Below are 19329 nucleotides of genomic sequence, written 5' to 3'. Positions count from 1 at the left end.
TTGGCATGCAGTCAGGGCAAACACAGACCCACAGATATCAGTGGAGAGACACAAGGACATCCACTTGATTCTGTAGGCAGAATTCTCTTTTTAAAAAATATTTTTTAAATTGATTTCAGAGAGGAAGGGAGAGGGAGAGGGAGCTAGAAATATCAATGATGAGACAGAATCATTGATCGGCTGCTTCCTGCACACCCCCTACTGGGGATCGAGCCTGCAACCCAGGCCTGTGCCCCTGACTGGATTCGAACCTGGGACCCTTCAGTCCACAGGCCAATGCTTTATTCAGTGAGCCAAACCGGCTAAGCTAGGGCCACAATGCTCTTTTTAAACATCACATCACTCACTCCCCTGCCTAAAACTCTCTACCCCATCAGTATCTACTAAAATCATTTTTAAAAGCACATAATCTATGACCTACAAAAGCACAGTTTCAAATAGTTCAGATTGAAATTTTAATAGGATACAGAAGGAAAAAAAAGCCTTTCTATGACTTCCCCCTACATTAGAATAAAATCCACCTCCCTGCCCGGGCCAACAGGCCCTCGCATAATCAGGGTGTTGGCCTGCCTCACCTTGACTCCTCTACTTCCAACCCAAAGTCCAACTGCACAAGGTTATTTTCAACTTTCCCAATGTGGCCAGTTCTCTGTTGTTCCTCATTCCTTGAACACCATTCCCTCCCTTCTTCCACCTGCCAAATTCCTGCTGATCCTTCCTCTTGGCTTCAATGCCAACTCTTCCAGGAAGCCTACTTGACTCTCCCCTAGCTAAGTCAGTTGCCTCCTCTCTGCTACCACTTCCCCTTACACTGCTCCCATCACAGCTCCCATCCCCCATTGTAAATGCCTTCTTACTGGTCTATCTCCCTCCATGAGGGCTTTGTGAATTCTTGGACCCTGCTCAGCTTGTAGAGCTCACCCACCACATGACAGTCACATGCTAAATATCTGCTCCACAGCATTCCAGTGGATGGATGAGCAAACCAGACACACAGGTAGAAAAGGGGGCATATGGACAGAGGAACTTTGGGTATTGCAGTGAGTGAGCAAATGGGCTCTAGATAAAGGGCAGACACTGGCCTTGGCAAGCTTTGGACACTTGGCAAATGGGTTCATGTCATTATCTGTAAAATAAGTTGGTGATGAATAGGATCCCCAAGAAGCTATAGTGAGGGTAGAGAACAGGGCTGGGGGTGGAAGGGTGGGACCTGCAACTCACTAATAGATGGACAGGTGACTCTCCGAGGACAAGGAAAACCCAAAACACCCAATAAGGCCAGCCCAGCTGCTGGCCTGGGTGTGGGCCTTTGGGTTAGAGGATCCCCTGCCCACCCAGAGGACACTCACCGAGACAGTGGAGCTGGGTGTGTTGGTGCCATAGCCAGACGAAGGGAGCGAAGCCAGAGACCAACGGCGTCCGTCCGCCCTGGAATCCAGCCAAGGTGCTCAGAGGCTACCAGGTCCCACCAGTCCCCTCCACTTCTCAGGTTGTGAGGGAAGCCCCCGGCCAGGGCCAGGGCAGGGGATGGGGGAGTATATCTGTGCTCTGAGATTCCCGGAGGCCCTCCAAGTCAAGGAGGTAAAGGGGAAGTCGTCTAGTCAGGCACCAGTTTCCTCTGCTCCTTCCCATAATCCTCTCCTGCCATACTCAGGCCACACTGGCCCCCAGCAAGGATCCCAAGGAGGACCAGAACAACCCACTCAAAAAAGTTACCCCAGAGGACCCCAAAAATCAACCCCAGAGGACCCCCCCATGAGAAAGCTCACAGAAGCAGACCCCTTGGGTCTTCTCAGACACGCACACACTGAGACAGGCTCTCCCATCAGACACACTCTCCTGGCCACACCCACTAGTGTTAGTTCGACTAGTGCTCATGGACTGAGTCACACACATTCATAGGTGAACCAAACCTGGACCCAAATACCACACTTTTCCACCCTAACACAATTGCACTTGCAAAATCAGGCATCCAACATCCAACCACATATACACACAGACACTTACAAAAACCCCAATACTTGCATTCTAATACACACACAGCTACACACTCCCTCACACACACTCTCTCTACTCTCCCATTCACACATACATTCAAGATACCCTCACGCACTGTCACACATTCAAACTCTCACACAGCCACACACTCATTCACACTCCCACATAGATTACGCACTCACATGGAGACACACAGGGAGGTGCGTATTCCCTCACACATTCACAAACATTGACAACCCTACAGGTACACACACACATTCACGCTCACACACTTTCACGCTCACATGCCGATACACACTCTCCATGGACACATGTGTAGGCACAGGCTGCGTCACACATTCACAACCTCACAAACTTACACTCCCACACATTGGCATACATCGAGGGCACAGTCACAAGGACACACTCCTTCACACTGGACTCCTCCCTCCTTCCTCCTTCCCGGCACTGCCCTGCTCAGCCCACCCTCCGTGCAGGTGACCACATTAGGCCCAATCTTGGAGCCATTTTCTGGTTTTCGTTCCTCCACGCTCCCCAGGGAAAGGCGCTCTGTCCTCACAGTCTCCTGTGACCCCCACCACAGTCTTCACCAGCCTTTGCAGTAATCCTGGTTCTCTGGCCGGCCACCCCAACTCAACTCTGCGGACAGAGGGGGTGTCGTTCCCTTATGCTCACCTCCCAGAACACAGCATGTGAAAGGACAACGCTTTTAGAATGAGTCAAGTTCAAAGAAAAAGAGACCCCTCCAAACACACTGGCGACTCCCAGAAGTTTCTCTCCCAAATATTCCAGGAATCTCTCGGCCTCCGCCAATTTTGCCAGAGGCCCCAGAAAATGCATTTAGAGACACTCCAGAAATACGCAGACACCCCCTCCCCAGAGGGAAACCTGAGATTCCTCCTCTTGGGCGCTCAAGAAATGGCCCCAGGCGCCCTCCCCCACAATGGGCAGCCAGAGTTCCTAGAAGGGCACCGCGGAGTCTGCGCTTGCGCACTTCATCTCTGAAGTCCCCCGTCCTGTTGCTATGGAAACACCTGGCCAGGAGCGCTGGGCGCGAGGCGGACCCAGGGCTTCCGCTGCTCAGCGAAGGAAACCCGCTCCCGCCCCGGATTTCGCACAGGCGGTTGGCCCCACCCCCTTGTAGGCCCCGCCCCCCAGGCTGGGCGCTGGTTCCCGCGGGGACCTGGGGGCACTCAGCGGAGCCCTCCGGTCCTGACTCAGGCCCAATTAGGAAGGGAACAGATGGCAGCCCAGACGGTGGGTGGGGAGGGTCCGACAGGGTTCTGGGGCCCAGCGGACAGGGACTCACCTTCGGGAAGAGGCAAACGAGAAGTGGGCGGGGGTGTTGGGGGAGAAGTTGCGGGGACTATCCAGGGGACTGCTACCTGTGTCGGAAAGAGGGGGATCTTCAGGCTGGGCTGGTGGCAACCGCATCAGACTTCCTCATCCCCAAAGCGGCTGCAAGCAGCAGCTATTGCTATTCCCTCTTTAGCCGAGTCCCAGAGGGAGTAGGCCACGCCCCCTTCGCTGTGGCCCCGCCTTCCGAAGGTGTTTTGGATACGGAGCTAGCCCAGCCCCTTCAGGTCGATACTGCCTTCCTCTGCCATAGCCACGCCCCTCAGGTATGGACCCTTCCTTCTGCCCCGCAAACTAATAACTAGCCCCATTGCGGACTGACCACGCTATCCTCTGTCCAGACTCCGCCCCCCCTCCTGCGGCAGGGACACACCCCTCTCCTGTGGCCACGCCTCCTCTAGTCTGGTCCACACCCACCACCTGTCTCACCCAAGTGTCCAGGCAGTGGGGAGTGGGGTCGCGGCAGCGTGGGCGACGTGCTGGTCAGGATGAGGCTCTTCCGGTTACTGGTACGGCAGCTGCAGGGAAGGGGAGGCAAAGGTGCCAGGCCGCAGCCCAGGGAGTTTGTGAGCCCAACCAGCAGCCCTCCCATTCTGGGAAGGACCCCCAGAAAACTGCTCGGAGAAGGAGACAGTCAAGGAGGACACAAGATTGAATGGAGGGGATGCAGGTGGGACGTGTATGTGAAAGACATCCCGTGGGAGCCATGTGTGACCATGTGGGGTATAGTTTCCGTCATGGAGTGACAGTCATGTTGTCTGTGTGACACTGTTGGAGACACCGAGTGTCTGCATGTCTAGGTCTGTGCGAGACATGCTGTATCCATGTGTGGCAGGCACCCAGTGTGTGAGTTCAGCACTGGGCACATCCACACTAGTGTGACATCATGTGTGACGGTCCTTGTGTTTGACTTGTGTGACACAACCTGTACTTTTGTGTATCTATATGGCACGATGTGTGATGTCACTGGTGCATGATGGAAATGCCAGTGTGTGCTGTAAATCTGTGTGATGCATGATTTCTGCTCCAGCTGTGTCTATGTCTTTATGCAGCAAAGTGTGTATGAGATGCTGTCCTTGTGTCTGCATGTGACATTCACCGTGAGTGCCCACGAGTGGTATTTACTGTGTGTAGGTTTAACACCCTGTGACGCTGGGCATGTCTGAGCATGCGATTGTGTGTGACAATCCCTGTATGAGTCTTGCACACGGTAATGTGCAATATTATGTATTTCATGTTCTGCAAGAGAACCTGTGTCTATTTATTCTGGCATCCGTGTGACATGGCATGCGACATGCTTAGATGGTATCATGTGTTGTAACACTGGATGCATGGATGTCATTGCCACGTGTGTCTGTGTGCATCTCTGGTAGCAAAATCATGTGTGTTACAGGTAACCATACAGGTAACATCTTATTTGGTGTACAAAATAGTGTACCTGTGGATTTATTTGTTATTGTGTGACATTGGGGGTGACCCTGTGTGCCTGTACAGGTCTCTGACCTATGGCCACTGTCTGGCTGGGTATGCGTGGCGCTTCCCGGATGTATCTGGGCCACTAGGGCTGTTGTGTGTATATGTGTGTGTGACTTCATGTCCTACGTGACGCTGCGTGTCACTATTTTCTGTATGAGGCTATGTTGGGGGGGAAGTGTGTGCTATGGTAAAAATACCCCCCTCCTTTCTGCCCTTCAGGATTCAAGCTTCCGAGGAGGGAGCCCCCAGCCCCTAAATTCCCCTCAATCCCCCCACCCCGCCCCGCCGCCGCCGCAGTGACTGAGCATGTGAGCCAGGCCTGAGCACGCGGCGTGGGGGGTGGGGGTGGGGGAGAGGCCAGGCTTCGGCTATTGTTCTGAAGGTGCCAAGCCCCCACCCTCCCCTTCTTCCCTTACCCCCTCTGAGCTGCCAGAGCCCACAGCACCAGCAGACAAAGGCACTGCATCCCCCGACCCGGAGGAGCCCCCCCCTCGCGCCCGCCCTCCTTTCCAGAGTACCCCCAGCCTCGACCCCACCATGCTCCCCATTCAGCCCCATCCCTGGCAGGAAGGCGCAGCGCGGGCACCTCTGGCGCAGCTGGACCGGGTGCAGGGTCCCGGGCCCCGCCCTGCAGTAGCGTCTGGAGGGGCGGCTTGGGTGGGGGAGGGCCGGGTCAGGGTTTGGGGGAGGGATCGGGGGTCTACCTCTTGGTGCGGCGGAACATACTGCCACCAGGGAAGGAGGGCATCGAGAAATTAGAAAGCGCGGTCCAGAGAGAGTCAGACATGACCCGGCGGTGGCGACATGGTGGCAGGTGCGGCAGCGGCGGCGGCGCGGGGAGCGAGTGCGCGGGGCGGAGGCTGAAGCCGCAGCGGGCAGAGGAGGGCGGGGGAGGGGAGGGGAGGGGCGGGAAGGGCCGTGTGGCTGCCGCCTGCCAGGAGGGGGCGCTGCTGGACACCAATGCGCCAGGCCCCGCCCGCGCCTGCCTTGCACCCCAACCCTGGCTGGAGAAGGGGCGTCCAGCCCAGCGCATGTCTCCCCAAGGCTCACCTGCTGCTTTTCCGGGGCAGGGGCAAATCCTTCTGGAAGGCAGAGGAGCAAAAAGATAGAGGTCAGCATGGGCCAGCAGCCACAGCCGGCGAGTCTTCTCAGCCCCCTGGACTGGAGGAGCAGAAGTTGGGTGGCACAGGCCCCTCATCAGCATCATACTGGCACCCTTGGCCATGCACTGCGGACTGCAGGGGGGCGCGGGGAGTTATCAGGTGGATTCTTCCCCTGACCATCAGAGACCAGCACAGAGCCCCATAGAGGACTCCTGAGTTGGCATCTCAATGTATGTATGTGCAAATGAAATGAGTCTTTATTTAAAAAAGATTTCTTGAGCACCTACTGTATGTATGTATGCCAGGCACTGTGCTAGGTACCGGGGACACAGCACTGAATGAAACAAAAATTCTTGCCCTTTTGGGACCAGCATTTAGAAGAGGGAAGCAGACAAAAAAAATTAATATAAAAGTGAATGACATCGTTTTAGACAGTAATGAGTGTCATGAATTTAAAAAAAATTAAGCGAGGAGATATGATGAGAAATGGCTAGGAGGGGTCATGAAGGTCTGAGAGAGCTACTCTGGGGAGGTGACTTTTAAGATGGGAGCATCTGTGGAGAAAGCATTCAAGGTGAGGAAACTGCAAAGGCATGGAGGCAGGAATGAACTTGGCATGCTCAGGTATGAAAGGTTAAATGAATGAATGAATGAATGTATGAATGAATCCTCCAAGGGTTTTACCCCACTCCCAGTCAGATCCACAGGGTGGGGATGGCGATAGTTAGAGTGGCTCAAAACCGAGATTTGAATTGGGGATTAGATGATGGCTAGGTGGTCTTTTTTTATAATGGCAGTGATAATTAGTAGCCATTAATTTTATGTGTACACATCAGAGAATGGTCATATTCTGTTTGCTAAGCACACAGGAAGTCACTACAGGGACCAGAAATTGCATAGGTCTGAACTCTTGCGAGAGCAATGGGGAGAGGGGAGCCACCTTCCAGCCAGTCCTGAGTCCACAGGCTGATGTGAATAAAGGGGGTTGGGTAGGGCTGCAAAATTTGGGTGACAGTTTCAAAAATTCATTTTTGGGGGATTCCAACCAGGAGGAAATTCATCATCTTTGGGATTCCTGAAAGCAGAAAGCCCTGGGTCCAAATCCCAGCTTTGCCTCTTGGTAAATGACCTTCTAATAGCTGTGCCTCAAAGAGAATTCTGTGAGATGGTGCAGGTGCCTAACACCTCAGCATGATGCCTAGCACATAGTTAATGCTCAATATTAGGTCACAGGAACTATTGTGGATGGACACCCTGCGTGACAGGAGATGGGCCAGAGGGACTTCCCACTCCCATGTACAGAGGACACAGGTATGGTTGGGGTCAAAGGGCACAATGTCTACAGCAGCAGTCCTGCCCCACAGAGCCACTGGGTGACTTGAAATCCATACCGGGTTTTCCCCCTTTCTTCGCAGGATCAGCTTGAATGAGCTGCATGTTGGATCAGCTAGGCCGGCTGCAAGACTGCAATGGCCCAAGTGAAATCAAGACCTGGATTGTCTGGCCACGGAGCCCCGGACTCCAGACCTAGGGACACTTGGCTTTTGAAGGTGAGCTCCTGAGGAACCTTTAAGCCCCTCCCGGAGAAGTCCTCAAACCTAGCTCCACCGGCTCGCGGTCCTAAACATTCTAAGGTCGAACAAAGGGGCAAACTGGAGCCAAAAAGGATTTGGATCCTTGGCGTCAGTGTAACAAACGTCACATCCATCCCCAGCTGCAGAATGGCTCTGCCAAGCAGATGCTCCATCTCCCTGGGATTAATGGACGGCGCTGCGAACAGGGCATGGGAACCCGGATGCTGTCCAAACGATCCCAGGTGCTCACAGGGAACCCTCGGGCGCTCACAGGTTGTGGGACAGTTCTTAAGGGGTTGCACCAGCGTGAGGGTGTATCCAGGCAACGAACTGGTTAACCCGACCCTGCCAGAGGGAAGAGGTAAGAGCAAGACTCGCGCCCGTGGCAAAAACTAGTGGCTGCCTCCGGGTGGACTGGAGGGCGAGTGGGAGGATCCTGGGCTGGAGGTGTGGTCTTGCGGGAGACAGAAATCCCGCGTGGCGCTGAGCCAATGGGAATCGGCGCCGGCCTGGAGGGCGGAGGCACAGCTCAGGCAGGCCCCGCCCCTCCCCTCCCTTTTCCTGGAGATCCGACAGCGCGTACCCGGCCTGGCTCCTTCAGCGCTTGCTCTGGCTTTGCCGCAGCTCCCTCCCTTTCCTCAGAACCCTTTCTCCTAAGTCAGGCCTGGAACGGAGAGGGAAGACTAACAGAGTCCAAGGCTCCCAGATGAGGCCATCTGAGCTGTGTGTGAAAGCAAAATAGCTTTGCAACATAGGTCTGGCTCCAGCATCATCCAGACACCTGGAAAGTCCTTCCTGCTGTCTGCCCCCGATTTCTCCTGCTGCAGTGACTGATCAGCTCACCTTGGCCTCCAACCTCAGGGATGGTGGATTAGAGAAGTCCAGAAAGGACAAGGCCCTGAATGAGGGTTGGAAACACCCCCCCCCTTCTTTTCCCAAGCTCCAGGCAAGAGATGGAGCCTGGGCCTGGGACCCCGTCAGGCTTTATCTAACCCCTCCGGATCATCTGGCACAGACCTGAGCTCCAAAAAGGCTCAGAAGGACCAGACCCCAGGCAGGCCTTGGGGTGAAGCTTTGATCAGTTGTCCCTTTGAGGTCTGTTTGGGAGCAACACCAAGCCGCTCTATTAACCCTTAGAAGGACACACCAAAGACGGGAGAAGACCCTTCTCAGCGTCACAATCCCCGCCCGTCCTGGAAGTGGGAGTTCCCGATGTGTCCCCGCCTCCCTACACTCCACAACAGTCCTCAGTATCTGACTCCGAGCAGTGGGCCCACGCCTCCCGCGCCTGCGCAGCCTGGAGACCAGCATCTTCTAAGGCTGCAAGGAGCTAAAAATCGCTCCCGCCCACCCACAAGCTGCGCTGGACTTGAGGATGGGGGAGGTGTCGTGGAAGGGAGGGCAATAAAGAGCGAGGCTGTCTCGGTGCCTGTCCAATTAGGTCAGTAGGAAGCAGCCTGGTGGCTGGGCAGGTGCATGGACGTCTCGGAGGGTCCCCGCACCTCCAAAGGCGCTGGAGGTGGCGAGGGGCGAGGCTGCCGCACAAACATGTTTACGGCTGCGGTGGTGCTGGCGGCCCCGAGGGGCGGGAGCCCTGGGGCAGTAACTTTGCTCTGGACCCCCTCACCCCAGCCCGGCGGAGTTCCAGGGTGATGACTCCGGCCCCGGCCCCTTCCCCTCCGGCGGGCCGAGCGCCCCGCAGGCTCTCCTCAAAGTGGAGCTGCACCCCCTCCTTCAGAGCCCTGGATCCCCGGGCGGCGCCTGAGGGGCGGGGCTCCCAGCGCGGCAGGACGCTCGGCCACCGCGTTCCGTGCGGGTAGCAACCCGAGGCCAGGTGAGGGGGCGCCGAGGCGAACCCCGGCGCAAGTTCTTCGGCCCCCAGCCCGGCTCCGCCCCAGGGCGCCGGCCCCTTCCTCTCCGCCCAGCCGGGGCAACCACCTACCTGCAGCCTCCGGCGGCGGATCAGGCCCGAGTCGTCCATGGCGGCAGAGGCGGCTGCAGCCCGGGGGAGGGAGGAGGGAGGCGACGGTGGTGGCGGCGGCGGGAGGAGGGAGGGAGTGAGAAGCCGCGGGGACCGCGGCGTCGGCGGCTGGGGGGTGGGGGGGCACGGGGGCGGAGCGAAGTGGGGCGGGTCTGGCACCGTCACTGCGTCTGGGCGCTGGAGCCCGGCCTCGGCCAAGGTCCCCTGCGCTGGGGGGTGGGGGAGGCGGGGGAGGAGCCTCCAGATAACCGGAGAGAGAGCCAAGCTACCGAGGGACCCCTATGAGGAGGCGCCCCAGGGGCGAGACATGCTCATGGGTAGAGCCCAGCCCAAGAAATACCTAGAACGATAGCCTCACAGATAGGTTTCCTATGGGAGTGCCCCCGCGACCCAACAGGGAACATTCCCATGGGGACATCGTCTCCGCAGGGAGGCCCTCGCCAATCAAACTCTCCCCTCACCCAGAAAATCATTCCCCAGACAGATGGTCACTGAGAGGCGAGTCCTCCTCTCACAAGCTCCCCTCCCCCAGGAAGAAACATTTCTGCAAAGTTCCCACGGGTGACAGACATTTCACGTGGGGAGCCTGGTGAATGAGCGACCCCCTAAATGCCATATTCTCTGTGGGGAACTGTCCCCACCCATGAGACTCCCCATATCCCAAGGAGAGAGATTTTAAAGTGACATTTTCACCAAGAAGACCCGTCTTCACGGGAGATGCCCCTTCAGAAAAACATTTACATTCACATACCGCCCCTCCTTTCCCAAACAGAGATTCTTCAGCCTCCTAGTGACCCCCTCCTTCCCTGTCAGGATTAAAGAGCCAGGTCAGGCCAGGCCAGGCTGTATTTATAGGGATGATTAGCTGGTCTTTGGGAAGGTGGGCAGCTGGAGCGATTTTCGACCCCCACCCCTCCGCAGTGTTCCCATAGTTGAAGCCATATTGACCATGCTTCCCAGAGAGTGGAAAGCATCAGAGAGCTTCCCACGCCAAGTCTAGGAATTGGAAACTGGGGTCTTCCCAAGAGTCCGGCCCATCACTGGCCTGGGCGCTCTGGAGGTCGTGGTCACTAGACAGGAGCGACACGAGCTTCTCAAAGAAGGCGATGGAGGGGGCTAGTCTGGGTGTGCCTTGGGCGCTTGACTCATCTCATCTCTGCGCCTTTGCCTAAGTAATCTGTTTCGTTTCTGTTGGTCCGCATTTTTGTGTCGTTGTGGGTGCTCTCCGTGGTGCTGATTTGTCGGGCGCTCCTGTCCGCGGTGCTGAAATCTGCCCGCCGGGTTGGGGGCTGAGGTCAGGGGAGAGGAATGGCTGGCGGGAGGCACAGACCTACAAGCACCCTGGACTGCACCAAAATGGGCCAGGGAAAGTTAGGTTCACCAGGTCTCGGTGCTGACGCCTCCAGGATACCAATGGATGCCCACAGAAGGGCCCAAAGACAGTGCCTCCTAATTGGTTCGTTTACTCAACTTGTATTGAGCACCTAGTGTGTGCAAATTAATGCTTTGGGATCTAGAAGTACAACAGTCAGTAAAATAGACAAAAACTCTGCACTATCCTGAGAAGAAATGGAGATTTGTGGTAATCACTCACAAAAACACATATATGCACACTCTACAAGCACAGGCACATACACATGTACACATACATTCTGCAAACACACAAACCTGAACATACCAACACATGCTCAGCCTCACATACTCATATACACACACTCTGCAAATACTCCACGGACATACACACACTTTGCAAACACACACACATACTCAGCAAACACACACATATATACACATAAACTCACACTCTGCACATACTTAGAAAATGCAAACACACACATTCAGCAAGTGCAAACACACACAAACACACGCACACACAGTTCCAAAAACCAAAGGAAGCTCAGCTACACACAAACTCTCATCGAACATGCAGACACACGATCATCCCAAAACAACACATGGACACACACACACATTCACATACCAACTGCAGGTCTGTTTTTCTTCTCTCTCTCTCTCTCTCTCTCTCTCTCTCTCTCTCTCTCTCATCTCTATCTCTCTTTGTTAATCCTCACCCGAGGATATTTTTCCATTGATTTTGAGAAGAATGGAAGAGAGAGGGAAAGACAGAAACATAGATGTGAGAGAAACACATCAATTGGTTGCCTCGTACATGAGCCCCAACCAGGACCAGGGCCAGGGAGAAGCCTGCAACCAAGATATATGCCCTAGACAGGAATCTAACCCGGGACCCTTTGGTCCACAGCACGACGCTCTATCCACTGAGAAAAACTGGCTAGGGCAGGGCTGCTTTTCTTTTTTCTTTTTTTAAAATATATTTTATTGATTTTTGTACAGAAAGGAAGGGAGATAGAGAGTTAGAAACATCGACGAGAGAGAAATATCGATCAGCTGCCTCCAGCACATCTACTGGGGATGTGCCCACAACCCAGGTACATGCCCTTGACCGGAATCGAACCTGGGACCCTTCAGTCCACAGGCCGATGCTCTATCCACTGAGCCAAACCTGTTTCGCAGGGCAGCTTTTCTTATCATACTCTCCTATTAAAATGTCAGGTCTATGAGGATTGAGATTTGCATGTCTTGGGCACTATTGCATCCCCAGAATCTGAGGGAGAGCAGGTGCTCAATAAATGTTCGTTGAACCAATTGAAGAAATGTTTTCAAGGGACACACATTTACACAAACTGGGACACACATATATATTTCAGATGCAGACACACCCTTTCTACACAGACAACATCCTCTTGTTCATTTATATTCAACATTTATGATCAACTACCTTTACCCATTGCCCGGCCAGCATGGCTCAGTGGTTGAGCATCAACCTATGAACCAGAAGGTCACGGTTCAATTCCTGGTCAGGGCCTATGCCCAGGTTGTGGGTTCAGTCCCCAGTGTGGGGCACACAGGAGGCAGCTGACCAATGATTCTCTCTCATCATTGATGTTTCTATCTCTACCTCTCCCTTCCTCTCTGAAATCAATAAAAATATATATTTTAAAAAACTTAAAACACATACACACTCACACACACACACACACACAACCATTAGCCCTAGCTGGCTTGGCTCAGTGGATAGAGTGTTGGCCTGCAGACTGAAGGGTCCTGGGTTCGATTCCGGTCAAGTGCCTGTACCTTGGTTGCAGGCTCCTCCCTGGCCCAGTCCCTGGTTGGGGCTTGTGCCAGAGGCAACCAATCAATGTGTTTCTCTCACATATTTTTCTCTGTCTTACCCTCTCTCCTCCACTCTCTCTAAAAATCAATGGAAAAATATCCCTGGGTGAGGATTTAAAAAACCCTAAAATTAAAAAAACAAAACAATCTTTACCCACTGACTTTATCTACTCACTGATCCAACGTTTTCACAGGACACCCATTCTAACCTGATTCTATACTCCGCTTCCCTACATTTATTACCTGATTCTTACTCAACTGGACACACTTGGCTTGGAACACATACAGTTCTCCTCATTCAGAATTTGAACACATACACAGCCACACAAGCAATAGGCACATATAAACCACACACAACAGCCCTAGCCAGTTTGGCTCAGTGGATAGAGCATCAGCCTGCAGGTAAGGGTCCCAGGTTTGATTCCAGCCAAGGGCAAATGCCTGGGTTGTGGGCTCGATCCCCAGTAGGGTGTGTGCAGGAGGTAGCCAATCAATGATTCTCTCTCATCATTAATGTTTCTATCTCTCTATCCCTCTCCCTTCTTCTCTGAAATCAATAAAAATATTTTTTTAAAAACTGCACACAACATACATTCAACACAAAACACACACACAGCCACACAAACACACCCTCATTCGACATGACACATACTCTCCACACATACAGATCCATAGTTTATGCCACAACTCAACAATAAAGACAAGGATGTATGTACATACACCAGTCCCAGGTCCTCAGCCTTTGGTCAGCTGGGGCAGGGGGCGTGGTGCTGGAAAACACCTCCCCTGCATCAAACCACGCCCCTTTAGTCCGTTTCCTGGACTTAACCCTGAGGTGTCTCAGCAGCACCCTAGACACCAGTCCTGCTAACAGGTGAGAGGGGCCCCAAGGGGGCATGGGGGTGAGGGGGGAATCGTCTTGTCTCCACAGACTCAGTCTTCTGACCTGGGATTTTTGGACCCCAGCAGCAGAACCTGACTTCTGCCACAGCCAAGCTTGGCTCCGAAGGCCCAGCCCTGAGTAGCAGCCCCTAAGCCGATTGTAGACTGAGAAGGTGACCATGAGAGGGGCCAGCGGGGATTGAGAGGGAGGGCGGAGACTGGACAGAAGACAGGACTTACTGGGCAGGACACTGAAAGAGCTGGAGATGTCCCCTTAGTTCTGAAAATGGAGGGGGTTGTCTAAGAGCTGAAAGGGTGGGAGGTCCTGGTGGCTGTGAGGGGGGCGGGGCAACATGGTCAAACTGGGTAACACTTGGGATGGGGAGGGGACAGGACTCCTGGGTCAGAGCCAGGCCTTGGTGGCCCCCTGGGATTTTAAGGTCTTTGGTCAATGCCTCCCAACTGCCCATTCTCTGCTCTGCCTGATACCATCCTTGAGTGTACATCAAGCGTATCACCCTGAGCTCCCAGAAAAGGGCAGCCAAACCTCACCCATAACTGAGCTGACTCTTATCTCAGGTGGACATGGCCTGCAGGGGCTGTACACGACCAAGGGGCCTGGCCTGGGTCCTGCAACTGACCCTGGCATGGATCCTGCTAGGGGCATGTGGAGGGAGCCGTGCACTCCCCATTAGGTCCCAGAGACACCATAGGCTGGCAGCTGATCTGGGTACAGGCCAGCTGCACCTAGCAGGTGAGCACTCCAGACCCTGCCTAACCCCCAACTCCCAAGAATGCACAGTCCAACACAGCAATGACAATTTCCTTATAACAGGAACTTAGAGTGACCAGGGTGGGCAGCCTGGGCCAGTGCTTAAGAATGTTGGTTAAAGATAACAGGCTTTGGAGTCAGACTGTCTGGGTTAAAATACAAACTCTGCCACTTTGTAGCTGTGTGGCCCTAGGCAAGTCACTTAACCTCTCTGGGCCTTATGTGGGCCATTAATAAGTGGGAGAGCCTGGCCAGCATGGCTCAGTGGTTGAGCATCCAACTATGGACCAGGAGGTCAGGGTTCAATTCCCAGTCAGGGCACATGTCCGGGTTGTAGACTCGATTTCCAGTGTGGGGTGTGCAGGAGGCAGCCAATAAATGATTCTTTTTCATCATTGACGTTTCTATCTTTCCCTCTCCCTTCCTCTCTGAAATCAATAAAAAAAACATTTTTTAAAAAGTGGGAGAAATAATAGAAATCGCAGGGGTGCTGTAAAGGGGTGTATGCAAGCATTTGAGCACTAATACCACTACTAGGGACATGAAAATAATTAGCTGATTATGATTATGATAAATGACTGTTACTTGCACCTCAAAGTATCTTGTTTTATGTTTGAGAGGAATTATATTATTGAGGTCAACCCTACATGAGGATCCAAAGCCTCAACTGAAAGAAGTTCCCTTCTCTATTGCCCTGTTTGCTGTCCCTCAGAGATGGACACGCCAGAGGCACTGGAACCTGGAATCCTCTCGGAGGGCTGCAGGAAGCCTAGCCCCAGGTGAGTACAGCGTCACCCAGTGTTTCCTTACGCTTTTTGCTCCAGTTGCCCCACCCAGGGGCCAGAGCCCCCTGGCATCTTGACCCATCCAGTGCTGTCTCTCCCGATGTCCAGGTGCGAATCCTTTCTGGGACACCTCCAAGTTGCTCTCCGCAGTCACTTCCGCCTCCTGCTACTGGGGGTACACCAGACACAGCTGCTCTGCCCGGAGCTCTGCCATGCCTGGTAGGAGGTGGGAAGAATGGCCTGTGTTGTGGGTGGGGCCGAAGGCAGGATCTGCAGCTTACAGGTCCTCGAGTTTGAAGGGACATGGCCTACCTACAACGTGGCCAGGTTCTAAAGCATGAGGCCTGGTATTTTGAAGCCAGGCAGGAAGGGGAGGGGCCTGTATAGCCCCTGGCTTTTTTTTTTTTTTAATATATTTTATTGATTTTTTTACAGAGAGGAAGGGAGAGGGATAGAGAGTTAGAAACATCGCTCAGCTGCCTCCTGCACACCCCCTACTGGGGATGTGCCCGCAGCCAAGGTACATGCCCTTGACCGGAACCAAACCTGGGACCCTTCAGTCCGCAGGCCAACACTCTATCCACTGAGCCAAACTGATTAGGGCGCCCCTGGCTTTTAAGATGGGCAGTAGGGAGGCGTGGCCTCCCAGGAACCTGTTTTTACATAAAGGGGTGGGGCCTCTTGATTGAAGACAGAAGCTAAAAGGGAAAACCTGGATAAACAAACAAACAAACAAAAGGGTTAGTTTATAGCAGATGGTCTGTGATGGGCAGGGACTCAGCCAGTGGTGACAAAGCTCTGGGTATGTGTAGAGAATATGGGGTGGCCCGGCTGGTGTGGCTCAGTGGTTGAGCTGTGACCTATGAACCAGGCGGTCACATGCCCAGTCAGGGCACATGTCCGGGTTGTGGGCTCAATTCCTGGTGTGGGGTGTGCAGGAGGCAGCTGATCAGTGATTCTCTCTTATCATTGATGTTTCTATCTCCCTCCCCTCCCTTCCTCTCTGAGATCAATAAAAATACATAGCCAAAGCCGGTTTGGCTCAGTGGATAGAGCGTCGGCTTGCGGACTGAAGGGTCCCGGGTTCGATTCCGGTCAGGGGCATGTACCTGGGTTGCGGGCACATCCCCAGTGGGAGATGTGCAGGAGGCAGCTGATCGATGTTTCTCTCTCATCGATGTTTCTGACTCTCTATCTCTCTCCCCTCCTCTCTGTGAAAAATCAATAAAATATATATATAAAAAAATACATATATTTTTAGCCGAAACCAGTTTGGCTCAGTGGATAGAGCGTTGGCTTGCGGACTGAAAGGTCCAAGGTTCGATTCCGGTCAAGGGCATGTACTTGGGTTGAAAAATCAATAAAATATAAAATATATATATATATATTTTTTAAATATATTTTATTGATTTTTTACAGAGAGGAAGGGAGAGGGATAGAGAGGTAGAAACATTGATCAGCTGCCTCCTGCACATGTCCTACTGGGGATGTGCCCGCAACCCAGGTACATGCCCTTGACCGGAATCGAACCTGGGACCTTTCAGTCCGCAAGCCGACGCTCTATCCACTGAGCCAAACCGGTGCTGGCCATATATTTTTAAAAAAAGAAAAGAAACAAGCACATCGATTGGTTGCCTCCTGCACATGCCTGGACCAGGGCCTGGGCAGGGGAGAAGCCTGCAACCAAGGTACCTGCCCTTGACCAGAATCGAACCCGAGATCCTTTGCTCTGCAGGATCAGCCGACGTTCTATCTACTGAGCCAAACCGACTAGGGCTAAAATAAATAAATAAATAAATAAATAAATAAATAAATAAATAAATAAAATATATATATATATATATATATATATATATATATATATAGAGAGAGAGAGAGAGAGAGAGAGAGAGAGAGAGAGAGAATATGGGGAGGGGTGAAATCTGGAGGGTGGTGTTTGTAGGGGCGTGGTACTAAGAGTCAGGACCTGGAAAGGGGCGGGGGACAGACACAGATCCTTGGAGAGCAGGAATCCCATTGGAACGAAACCACAGCATCTTTACCCACCTTCTCTCCACACACCAATCCCAGGGTTGCCATCTGCAAAAGTGCTATCACCTGCGGCCCGACCTGGCTGCCACCCCTAGAAAAGAGGGACTGCGACCCTGGCTGCGGGACCTATGGGCAGGTGAGCGTGGGACAGCGGGCTTGGGGAAGAGGCTGAAACCTCCCCGTACTACGGCCTCGGTCTGATCTGTTCCAGCACCCCAAGACCCTGCTCCCACCCTTCCCCCCTCCAGCCCAACCTCCACAGTGGAATGCATATGTAAGCCTGTAGCCTCCCTAAGACCCACAGAGACCTATTTTGTTCTTCCCGAGGGCCTGTCTCTGCTCTAGGCCCATCCACAGTCTGAAGGTCCAGATGCCCATTCACCTTTCCCTAGGCCCCAGCCCCTGGGCACCCAGTAAGAACTACTTACTCGCCCTCCTCAAGTCCCCGCCCCCCTCCCCCACGGGTCCTCCCCCAGACTCCCACAAAGACCAAGAGGCGGAACCGTCCTCCCCAAGACCGCTCCTCTGGCCCGGACTCTCTAAGGAACTCCCAGTCTTTCCCTCCGTAAGGCCTCCCCCCCCCCCCCTCCCCAGTCCTGAAAACGCCCACTCGGCCCTAAGGCCACTTCTCCTCCCAGACCGACGGGGTGGACCTTTGCCGCTCGGCTCCGGGCTACACGCTGCCGGCGGTAGTTCCTGGCGGTGGCGACTGCCTCAACATTTCCAACTCGGTGCTTCCGACTCGCAGACAGGGACGCAGGGCCCGGGCGGCCACCTTCCCACGCCCCCGCCACCCTCGCACCTGGATCCAGGACGCGGCAGGCAGCGGGAGTGGCAGTGGCAGCGGCAGCGGCCCCTAGGGGGCGCCCGGCCCTAGAGGGAAGAGGCGTCCCTCCATCCCCACCCCCTGCCCGGCCCCCATAGTCACTCAGAGCTCCACCCAGCTCCCTCTCTGCCTTCTAGTTTCCGGAGCCCTGTCCCCCCTCGCTAGAACCCCAGAGATTCGCTCCTCTCCGATTCCTGGAGAAACTCAACTCTAGCTCATTTCCCCCTCTCCCCCGAATAAAGTCGCCAACTAGGGCACTTGATGTGGCAGCCTCTTGGGGAAACAGGTGGGAAAGATCGTTGCCAGACTGATGTCCCACGGCTAACCCTCAGGCCCGAGTTCGGGGCTCATTCACAGTGGTGTGTCATTTGGAATACTCAGGTGCTAGAAATGGGGGTGGGGGGAGAGACGGGGTTAGAGAAGGGCTGACCGACCGGGGCAGGAGGTGTGTTCTCCCACTGTGTGCAACCAGCAAGAAGCTCCCTGACCCACAAGAAGCCGCCTTCCTCCCTCCCCATTCTTCCAAATCCCTAACCCAGTGGTTCTCAACCTTGGCTGCACATTAGAATCACCTGGGAATCTTTTTAAAATCCTGATTTCTGGGCCTCGTCCTCCGGAAATTCTGTTTGTTACTAATGTTGTGGCCCCACCCCATAACAAAGAAACAATTTCCGGAGGACGAGGCCCAGAAATCAGGATTTTAAAAAAGATTCCCAGGTGATTCTAATTGCAGCCAAGGTTGAGAACCACTGCCCTAAGGCAAAGGACTGGATTCAGGCTCCGGACTTGGATTGTAAGCACCACTACTAATCCTCCTCCTCTTTATCCTCACCTGGCAAACAGGGGCAAGGTCTCTTTAATTCAATAGAGCAAGATTGATGGACGCCTCCTGTGTCTAGGGCTAGGCACTGCTGAAATAGCTCAGGTTCATTCCCTGCCCTCAGTGCTCACTTCCGTTACTGGTGGGAGTGCCGTTAGGTACGAGCCTCCACGGAGGGCAATCGGAAAATGTATCTTCTCCAAGTGATAAACACATACATTTTCTAACCCAGCAGCCCCACCTCTGGGAATTCATCCTACAAAGCTGTGCACAAGAAATGATGGCCCATCCCCGTAATTCCCTACTATACAGGTTTCACAGCAAGCTGAGCGAGAACTCAGTGTCTATTAAGAGGCATAAAACTACAGGATAGTCATGCCACGGAGGGCTCTTCAGTTGTAAAGCAATGCGGCCGGTCTTTAGATACCCACTTGGAATTACCTCCAAGACATACGTGGCACAAAGAGGAATGTGCGCTATGTAGGGTATAGTTTCCTCCCATTTGTGTAAAAAACAAAAACTTTGGGAAA

General features: G+C 53.8%; 2 protein-coding genes across 3 annotated transcripts in view; one reads left to right on the top strand and one right to left on the bottom strand.

Annotated features, from left to right (window-relative positions):
• The window catches only part of MAST1 (microtubule associated serine/threonine kinase 1), a gene marked incomplete at its 5' end in the record, with an annotated part of 36534 nt that extends 30917 nt beyond the window's left edge, over window positions 1-5617 (bottom strand). For both annotated transcript variants that reach the window (XM_081091450.1, XM_081091451.1), the window contains 4 exons: window positions 1350-1428; window positions 3308-3383; window positions 3784-3872; window positions 5535-5617. In XM_081091450.1, coding sequence (XP_080947576.1) covers window positions 1350-1428; window positions 3308-3383; window positions 3784-3872; window positions 5535-5617 — 327 coding nt within the window. The remainder of the gene's footprint in view (window positions 1-1349; window positions 1429-3307; window positions 3384-3783; window positions 3873-5534) is intronic.
• RTBDN (retbindin) lies at window positions 3843-18122 on the top strand (the record flags this gene model as incomplete). Its single annotated transcript, XM_081091453.1, has 6 exons — window positions 3843-3920; window positions 14145-14319; window positions 15050-15116; window positions 15231-15341; window positions 17193-17295; window positions 17792-18122. 6 exons carry the CDS (start codon window positions 3843-3845, stop codon window positions 18011-18013), a joined length of 756 nt encoding a protein of 251 aa, XP_080947579.1. The 3' UTR covers window positions 18014-18122.
• Between the last annotated feature and the right edge of the window lie 1207 nt (window positions 18123-19329).

Source organism: Myotis nattereri (assembly GCF_964212035.1).
Source record: "Myotis nattereri genome assembly, chromosome: 5".
Classification (NCBI taxonomy): domain Eukaryota; kingdom Metazoa; phylum Chordata; class Mammalia; order Chiroptera; family Vespertilionidae; genus Myotis; species Myotis nattereri.
Note: the sequence above shows the minus strand (reverse complement) of the source record. Positions and strands in the feature narration are given on the sequence as shown.